We start from the raw sequence: 9,923 nt of genomic DNA, 5'->3' as shown, positions 1-9,923 counted from the left end.
AGCCAGACAACAGACACATCCACTTATGGTGTTCGATTCCTTCTCTGTCTTTGTTGAACCCATAAGTTACCAGAGAATTTTCCATTTTGTTTCAGTGTTTTACATAACACCACACTTCGTAAAATATTAGAAATACAGCTCACTTGATTACGGCTCAACGGGCGAAAGATTGTTATCCAAGTCCATTACCTGTCGCTTTTATGATTCCAGATATTTATTTTTCACCGCCTGTCTTGTTTATCCAATTGACATTCCATTCTTGAGCTCCATAAAGCCTTGTTTTCACTATCGACGCAAGCACAAGCACAAGCATACGCAAACTCAGTAGCTTGTAGTTTATTAGAGCCTTTTGTTCGAACAATAGACACTAGATTATTAGACACTAGTTAACAACAAGTAAATGCGCCTGCGTGTGCTGCTTGTGCTTATGCTTGTGTCGCTAGTGGAAACCAGGCCTAAGGGTATATTTTGTTTAAAGATGCACTAAAATGCCATTCGCGTTACATTGACTTTCGACGCCATTGCAGGTTAATTAAATGTTCTACTGTGTCCACCGGATAAAATCTATGCATTTCTACTACCCCTCAAACCTAACAAACATACGCGCAGAACACTCTACACACAAAGACACTACTTAACAGAGGAGGGACAGGAAAGACTACACGGAAAAAAGGACGGCTAAAGTCCACCCATTTTCCTACTGGGATTGCCATACTGGCAACCCAGTAATTTATGACAGCACTCTCAAACAGGTCAAAAGAAACACCTCAAAGTTGGTGAAATAGTCTTATTTAAAATTCCTATTATTTTAGTTGTTCAAAACCATGAATTTATGTAAGCATTTGTATGGTTTGCCTTAACCTGGATACTAGAGGAGTCTTTTTTTAAAGGTTTGAGAGAGTGCTACGCGAGCTGGAGGCAATACCGAGGACTGAAGAAAATACCTCTGGTGGCATGAGTTCGGAGCCCGTCGGCGAGCTAAACTTTTTCTCGCGAATTTCAAATGAGTTTATTCCTTCGATCGCTGTCAAACGAGCTTTCTCCTAGGCAAATCGGTAAGCAAATTTAACTACGATTAAAACAAGTCTTTTCGCGTTGTCAAAGCCGTTATAATGTATTGGAAGGCAACGAGGCAGCACATGGACCATACCGTAAAGCCTCCTTGTCCTTGTCCTTTCAGGCCAAAGTCACGCAACGCTGTTTGTCGCATCATTTGTTGGAAAACCGGTTTTTCGATTTATCCAATCGGAAACCCCCTGAAATCTTATGTCCAATCAGCGAACAAGTTCAATTTTTGAATTGATTTCCCGCTTGGAATTGAGGCAGAGGTTTTTTCTAGTCATCGGTCTTTGCCTTCGTTTCGCCTACCTTGGAAAAAAATTCCTGCGTGACACCCAGGGTTGGCATGCCTATGTCCAATGAAAATTTACACATTCCAAGTCCCAAAAATAGTACTCGTAAATGTCCAGATTGCAGTGACCAAAGAAAGTGGGCTAAAGAAATTAGAGGTTGTGTGCTTAATGGTTATGAATTGACTTCAGCCCCTTTTTCCAAGATTGGCCAATAGCGAACTCTCTATTGAGTAAAAATGTGAGGTATAACTGTGTCGTTACCATCACACTAAGAAAATTTGTACTCGGACTACAACCATGGTCAAAACTGTTGGGACAATTTCCGCCTCTCCCCTCCCCCCATTACAATGTTGATTTTTCACTTTGTCCGAAGTCAAAAGTAGTTCATCGATCGCACGAATGTTTCAACATTGTCTGGGGGGAAAGGGAGGACGCAGAAGGCAGCGAAAGAGAAGCACGCGTTGCTCATATAACGATGGAAGCATGTACAGTAAATTCTCTACTTTTCGGCCAAATTTGACAAGTGTCCCAAAGTCGTTTGACCAGGATTGTAGCTTTGAAATAGAGGCTGTAGAGTCCTAATGATCCAGGCCTACTTGCTACTGAGTTGTACTGGGCACGAGGTCAAGAGATTGACGAGGTCCAAGGCGTCAGAGCCTGTCACTGCAATATGCAGCCAGCATCAAAAAGCATCCAGAGGTACTTTTACAAGGGAATGAGTGTTTTATTCAAGTTCACATTCGGGGAACATTCGTAAAGCAAACTGGTATTGCGTGAAAAGAGAGCAGCGCTTCCAGGCCTGAACGTCGGTCTTGTGGCAGCCGGAGAATAAGTAGCGACCAGTGCAGTGGTCCTTCCTCGTCATTACCAGTCGTCATAATATACTAAGTTCTGACAGGGTTCATCAGTCGAAGAGATCTGTAGTTCGAAATAAATGACGAGAAGAGCTGAAAACTTTAGGAAACCATGCGATTCTGGAACCCAAGGGAAGGAGAAAAGTACAAGGTCGCTTGAGTCTTAAAGAACTAAAATTGAAAGTACTAGTGCAAAATATAATTTCCTTACCGACCCAACGCATTAATTTTGGATGAGGAATCTTTTCATGTGCGCGCGTACAAAACAGATTTCGGTATCTGCGCACTCTAAACTAATCAGCTGTGTAATGTTAAAAGTGAACTTCTCTAAATGCACTCCAACTTAGTGTAACATCTCCGTAGTGATGGTTAAAAACGTGTATGAAGGAATGAATTAGAATATTGTTTCAATTAGTAAAGGCTTACAACTCTCAAGTTGCTTATGCCACATCTTCAAGTGACAAAGTCAAAAAACGAGTTTGCCGGGTGAAAAAAATTCCACCCAGATATTGAGACAGTAAATTCAAGAGATCACCTCTCTTTTTCAATTTGAGGCCGACTTTAAAGTCCCATTTTCATGACATATAATGTGGTGGGATGAAGGAATTGATAAGTTGCGCATTCTAAATACATTTCACTCACCAAATTTGAAATATTTAGTGAATATTATTATTATTATTTAATTTAAATACACGATAACTATAGTAATGGGCTGTTTTGTTGTGGTATTTAACACGAAGTCACCTAGAAATGCATATTTAATCTGGCGTAAAGTGTTAATATGTTAAGTTCCGTGTGGATTAAAAGGTAAAAGCTCTGTCGATGGACTCCTACGAGAAAGCAAGAATGAAAGTTACTCTCAGTCGTTCTCGTATGCCAATCTTCATTATTGTCATCGTCCTTGTGTCGCTGGTCTTTATCTGTAGTTACAATTATTGGAGTCTCTCCGCTTCAAACAATGCGCTCGTGCGGGAACTGAGACTTACAGAAAGCAATACATTGATGCTGGAACGAAAGCGCCGTGCACTGGAGAACAGGATGTTGGAATTGGAGAGAGAGAGTCATTCATTTCAAAGCGAGTTGATAAAAGATCGAGAGATGAATAAACAGGCTATGGCTGTGAATGTCGATCTGAAATTACAATTACAAACAGTGCGAGATCGGCTGGAAATTGCTTTGGCGAACAAGGTAGGTTCACAATAATCTTAATAATAATGATCTTTGCTTGATGTTTTTTTACGACAAAAATAATTTTAGTGGTTGGGTGTCAACTGTATTTAACTTAGAGGGTTCCCCACATGTGAGACTAAGTCTGGGAATGGAATCCGCGGGCCACATTGGTGTAACTACTGCGTCATCCCTGCTTCCTAAATCATGCACCACAGAGGTGACCTAGTGATGCCGGCACCGACACCGGCATCGCGAGGACACGGGTTCAATCCCGTTGAAGTCCTGAAATTTTCAGGCTTCTCTGGGCTACGTAATTGCTAAAGATTGCGTTAATAACTGCGGGATCATAGCTTTACTTGATTATCGATGATATTTGGACAATCTTGATCTCACAAGCGCTAGGCATGTTCCATGCAGTTGTGCTCGTAAAATGCTGAAAAGTTTCTCACTGGGATGCCAAAATATTGCTACAAAATTGCCAAAAATCTAAAAAGTTGCTCCCTAAATTTCAAAAGTTGTTTTTATATAAATGTTTATTACAAATTCTATTTTTCGTTCTTCACAATAATCTCTAACATGATATGATGGAACCACAGGCGGCCCAGAGTCCGAGGGTAAAAAAATTATAAGGATTTGTATTGGAATCTCGATAACAAACTGAAAAAGATATTTACATGCAAAAGTTCTCAATAAAAAGCCGTACTTTATTGGCGTGCTTTTTGTGTGGCTATTTGCCTGATTGAATGCGATTTAAGCGACTTCTCAAATTCCCGGGTTGTCACTCGTACCTAAATCAAGAAAAGGCTGGAGAGTAATTTCTGGCTTACCTCACATCTCGGCGATAAAATCACACTTCTTCGGCATCAGTCACGCTCAAACTCCAGCGATGGCCACACGGATAAATTTACTTTTCTTTGACCAAGTTTCAAGGTCCAGTGAGCATCCATTGCTGAGAAACAGTGAAAAATATTCAAGTTTTCAAAATTCTTGGAGGCTCGCTTACAACGAATTTGGACACGGCAAGTCAACGGTTCACTTGAGCCTCGATACAGTGAGAGTAGTAGTAGTAGTAGAAACTTTAATTTATTACCGTGTCAGAACCTTCTAGTTCGGGAAATATCCCATACTAATGTGGGGACACAAATAATAATAGATAACATTATTTACAAAGAAATACTATCCACTAAATTCTAAAAAAATTAAGTCATATATACATATAGTATATGAAAAGACTATGAAATAAGAATTGAAGAAATCAATTAAGAATTACAATGAGCACAGCCCCTACAGCCATCATCTAACAGAGAGCTAAGGTCGCGCTTACGTACACGGTTTTTAACACTGGCTAACGGTGTGACTGATCTGTCTGCAGTTGTCAGTTTGCTCCATAATGTGGGTCCTAAATAGCGCAATGAATGTTTTCCATAAGTTACTGTGTTATACCTGGAAACTGAAAAGTCGGACTATCTTAAATTATAGGAAGCCGTTATGTTCCTGAAAGATGTTACAAATATTCAAAGGACTTAGTTTTTGTTTGACTTTGTACATCAAAATGCATATGTCTTGTAGACGTCTATTTAGTAAAGTAGGTAACTTAGCTTTCTGCAGCAAACGTTCATAGGTGGAGTGTTTGTCTTTGTAAACAGCCCTTAGGCCTCTTTCTCGTACCCTCTCCAATCTGTGACTATCACTAGATTTACAAAAATGCCATATAAGATGGTAGTAGGTTAGAAATGGTAGAATGGCTGCTATAAAAAGTTGTAGTTTTGCGTCTGTTGGAATCAAGTTGCGGAGTCTTATAAGCACACCAATCCTTTGACTGACTTTTTTACAAATAATGCTTATGTGATTATTAAAGTTCAATTTTGAGTCTATCGTGACTCCGAGAAGTTGGAGAGTTTCGGTCGTGTTGATTTTCTCTTTGTTTACAAAGATTGTGCATTCTTCGATGGTTATGATTATTGCCAATGATTAAGGTTTGGTACCACTTCGTTGCTGTTTCCGTACTATCTCTAAGTTTGGATATAATAGTAAGTCACGACCTGTGTGGTAGAACTGATGGTCGTCCGCATACATTGATATTCCCCTAACATGATGCACTTATCAATGTAAATCCCGCGGGGAGGGAAGGGGGGAGTGCGGGCAATAAGCGGGGATTTGATGCCTAAGATTATCCCCCCTGTTGGACTTTTGATCGCGAAGCGACCCCGGGGCGGAAAATTTTACTTTGACCAAAAGAAGTCTGGTATCAATTCAAACGCGGTTACCAAGTCCGTCCCTAAGTCACGTGAGAAAGGTATGAAGTTTTTATCTGTTTTCATCGCCATAATTCGATAATTTAAACTGTACCCTAGAAAGATATTGCCTATTATCTGATTGAAATCAAATTGCACCACAAGGTCAGAGTATTTTACGGGTCACTGATACGACTTGTTTCAACTTGCAGAACATATAAATCATGAACATACCGAGTTTCAAATGCTCTTTATTTGTTTTTTTATGGTATTATAGTGTTGTTTGTTTAGATTCTTTACCCCAGGGTGGGGCTTTTTTTGCCATTTTTTGATTGATGTTAGTTTCCCACCCTGGGGAATTTGATAAAAATTTTAGTTTTTGATAGGTGCACGATAGATCGTTTTGGAAGACATTTCACAACAGAGGGCCCAATGCGGACCCTTGAGGACAGCCTCGATTGACAAATCTATTGGAGCTGATATTCCTTCCCATCTTTACACGATTTTTTTTGTTATCCTGGAAGCCGTAAACTTTGAGTTTGCTCAACAGCAGCGGTGGATTTAAGGAGTCAAAAGCTTTCGACATTATGCTTACGAAAAGATGTTTATTTCTGGCCTCTCTCCACTAAGTTGATTAGGGTGGTTTGGCAGCTGTATTTTTTGCGGTAGGCGGATGAGTTTACACATAAGTGTTTGTCGAAACCAGCCGTAATTTGCTTTCCGACGAGCTGCTCAAAAACCTTACTGACACAGGGTAAGACAGTGATAGGTCTGTAGATTTCCTTACAGTGTCTGTCGTTCTTTTTAAAGATGGGTGCCCATTCTCCACACTTCCATTCGCTTGCCCATACCGTGTTGTTTATACAAGAATTGAAGAGGGTCATAAGTGGCCTTGCGAGCTCCTTTGCTCCATTTTTAAGTACTTTTCCCGGAATACCATTGCAGCCGGTGGCTTTGTTCATGTTAAGTGACTCTAGGGAATCTTTAACTTGACGTATTTGTGTGACAGGCTTTACTTCAATGCCTTGGGTTAGGTTTGTAGTTTCCGCCATTATTTTCCGAACACAGGGATGGCATTCAAAGTCTTCCATTGATCGAAGTGCGGCGCTTTTACCCCCGATTCCTTCAGCGATTGTGGAAAAATAGTCAGCTAGTATTTCGGCAACTCCGTATTGATTTCTGACAATTGACCCGTTGTCATTTAGATGGATTTCAGTATTATGCGTATGGTCCTTTTTGTTTAGGAAAGGCCTAAAAGTATTAAAGAACTCCTTGGGTCTCATTTTCAGGTCTTCAGACTTTTTTCTCCAGTATTCCTTGATTTTGCACCATTTTCGAATTCTCACGGCTGGACTGGATCTAGCACGAAATGGAGGCTAATGGAGGCAAATCTTTTCAAATGCAAATTAATTTGCCCGCATGAGCCTCCATTTCATGCTAGATCCAGTCCAACAGTTTGAATACCAAACTGGCCTATTCTTCTCTGCCTTGTTGCTTCATGTGAGTTCCCAATTCTCCTTTGTTTTGTTTTTAAGGTATTTTATTGTGGCTTTCCGCTTGGCTCTGATTGTCCGTGATGTACGGCACATCTTTGTCTCGAGTTCTCATTTTTTTTACAGGTGCTACCTCATCAAGAATGTCATTCATAAGTACGATCCAGAAATACACCTGGTCGTCAATCTGGTCAAAAATTTCCCCAACGTGCCAAAGTGCAACAGCGAAGTGCTTTTTAAATTCATCGTGTTGAAAGTTCTTATAGGTCCTGAAATTATTAATCTTAGGTTTATTCAAGCTAACTTTTTCTTTAAGAATTCCATTGATCAGGGCATGGTCGCTTAGAGATGGGTCATAGTTACCACAACATTGAAAGAATTCTGGTCGATTGGTTAGCAGCACGTCAATTAGGGTTCTGAGAAAAATTTGGTTTTATCAACGGAGTTGATAATGTAAATTGGCCACGGTACAGAGATTCTAAAAGCTAACGTTTCTGACGTTTCGAGCGTTATCCCTTCGTCAGGGCGAATTGAGGAATTGTGGGTTACGTGTAGCTTTTATAGTAGAGCAGTTAGTGGTAACATGGAAATAGGAATATATTAGTTAAATGAAAAGCGTTCGTTAATACCGTGAGGAGGATTAAGGGTGCCGATTTGGAAGATGAACTTTTTTTCCAGATTCTTGCGGCTTTCCGTCGTACCTAGATGTAGGGGAAGGCCGCAGATAGCCATGTGTTTTTTGGAGTAGTTAGGGAGATTAAAATGACGAGCGACTGGCTTAGATGCATCCATGTCATGCTTCTCAACATCACGAAGGTGTTCGCGGAATCGGTCGCCTAGTCGTCTGCCTGTCTCGCCAATGTATAATTTATTGCATAACGTACAGGTTATGCAATAAATGGCATTTGCGGAGGTACATGTGAAACAGATCACTTAGGTCCCGATATCTTGCTAGTGTTAACAATGAAAAAACAAGTTTTGCATCGTGATCGCGCACATTTGAAAGTGCGCGCTCACGATGCAAAACTTGTCAGTCTTTAAAAACTACATGTAACCAACAATTCCTCGATTCGCTCTGACGAAGGGCTAACGCTCGAAACGTCAGCTTTTAGAATCTCTGTACGGTTGGCAATTTACATTATCAACTCCGTTGATAAAACCAAATTTATGTATACTACTTCCCCACCTACGTTTCTTTAGAAACTACCCCCTTCATTCAATTAGGTTTCTAGTTGTTTTTGTTGTTACACTCTAGACTCTGTTCGATTTCAAGATCGCATAAGAGCTTTCCTTCTGGCGTTTCTGGTCTTAGCCTGTTCAGATTTAAATCACCGAGGACAATAACTCCTATCCGGCGTTATTCTGTAAGCTTGCCCATTTGCAGATGTGACTAAGTTCATTTTCCAAAGAAAGTTGGTATTCACCACATAACTTTTTTGGCGAACGATAGATGCATAACCTTAGCATGTTCATTAATCCCATAGGAGTTCGATCGCAATTGGTTCTAAGGTCTTATAATTCTTCTTAATGGCAATTCTTTTGCTTGTGAGTGGGTTTGATATGAAAGCCATTACTCCTCCTCCACCTTTCTTTCGATCATAGCGATATAGAGAATAGCCTGGGATGGTAAATTGATTGTTTGGATACGATGGCGTGAATCTTGAGTCTTTGGGATAATTTCAGAGAGCTCTTCGAATTTATTTTGAAGGCTGTTGATGTTTAAATGGAAGAGAAGAACGTCGTTTCTTCAGTGAAGACTTTAAATTTCTGATTGTCTCGAGATATGTGTTGTCGTACATTATCATATGGTAATAGTCGGAGTCAAACGTGTCTGAGATTTCACTTGTTAGTAAAATCCAACTAGTGGTCTATTATCAATGCTGCGTTCTGATTGGTTGAGCTACTAGTAGGCTATTTGTTATAGCCCACTAGTAGGGAAAAGTGCCGACTTTGAAGACCAAAACAACAATTAAAGTCTAGCTTTAACTAGCGAAAGATGTTTTGTCTCTATATTTTTTTGACCAACTAGTTGGATTTTACTAAAACAATTATTCCTCTCGCCCTCATGGCCTCTGAGTCAATAGCCCATTCGGGCTCGAGGAACAATTGTTAAATAGTACAGGGTTTGAAATCCTCTCCATGTCTGATAAATCAGATGATTGACAGTAATTGTGGAACGGTAATTGCGACCATAAACATGTATCACAAAGCCATGTGTTGGTTTTTTGTGCCTTAATTCGGTCAAACTCGAGGGGTTTTATCTTGCCACATTTAATGTGTAGTCTTCGATGGCACATGTTACAATCTACTGCGCGAATAAGTGAACGGTTGACCAGCCAGTGGATTTATCGGTTCCTTTGATACACCGTGATCCAAGTGATCTTGGATCAGCGATCCTTTTTCGGATCATAAGGAACACCCTTAGATAAGGATCGCAATAGGCCCAAACGCTGTCAAATCAAGTGACAGATTCCTTGATATGTTCTCTAAACCGATATTTTGCTCAGAAAGGCAAAACTTGCTCGATGTTGCTTGAACCGCAAAAAGTGCTCCAAACACTGTCAGCACTGGACACGGAAGTCGTCGGTTGTCTCGGTGGTGGTTCGTAACTTATTTGCCGCAAAGGTCAATGGGTATGTTTTAATAGTTCAAGATGGCGTCCAATGGTTTGGCATTGAGAGCTGGTCGAGGTCCTTCATGCGTTCTTGTTGGGCTTGTATGCGTTATTATCATCCTGTGTTATAGTTACTGGGGCCTTTCGTCCAACAACCAAAGGCTGATTAAGGATGTTAGTATCCTAGAGGATCATTTGCGAGTGTT

At 40.4% G+C, this 9,923-nt stretch overlaps 1 protein-coding gene and 1 pseudogene across 2 annotated transcripts in view; one reads left to right on the top strand and one right to left on the bottom strand.

Annotated features, from left to right (window-relative positions):
* Nucleotides 1-4,635: 4,635 nt before the first annotated feature.
* LOC138037372 (uncharacterized) lies at nt 4,636-8,703 on the bottom strand (annotated as a pseudogene).
* A 1,023-nt stretch (nt 8,704-9,726) lies between these two features.
* Nucleotides 9,727-9,923, top strand: part of LOC138023039 (DNA ligase 1-like) — a 15,138-nt gene continuing 14,941 nt past the window's right edge. For both annotated transcript variants that reach the window (XM_068870082.1, XM_068870075.1), the window contains exon 1: nt 9,727-9,923. This exon is cut by the window's right edge and continues 181 nt beyond it. In XM_068870082.1, the coding sequence (XP_068726183.1) occupies nt 9,757-9,923 (167 nt within the window). In that variant the 5' untranslated portion in view covers nt 9,727-9,756.

This window comes from Montipora capricornis, chromosome 2 (genome assembly GCF_036669925.1).
Source record: "Montipora capricornis isolate CH-2021 chromosome 2, ASM3666992v2, whole genome shotgun sequence".
Taxonomy (NCBI): domain Eukaryota; kingdom Metazoa; phylum Cnidaria; class Anthozoa; order Scleractinia; family Acroporidae; genus Montipora; species Montipora capricornis.
The sequence above is the reverse complement of the archived record's forward strand: the minus strand, read 5'-3'. Positions and strand labels throughout refer to the sequence as shown.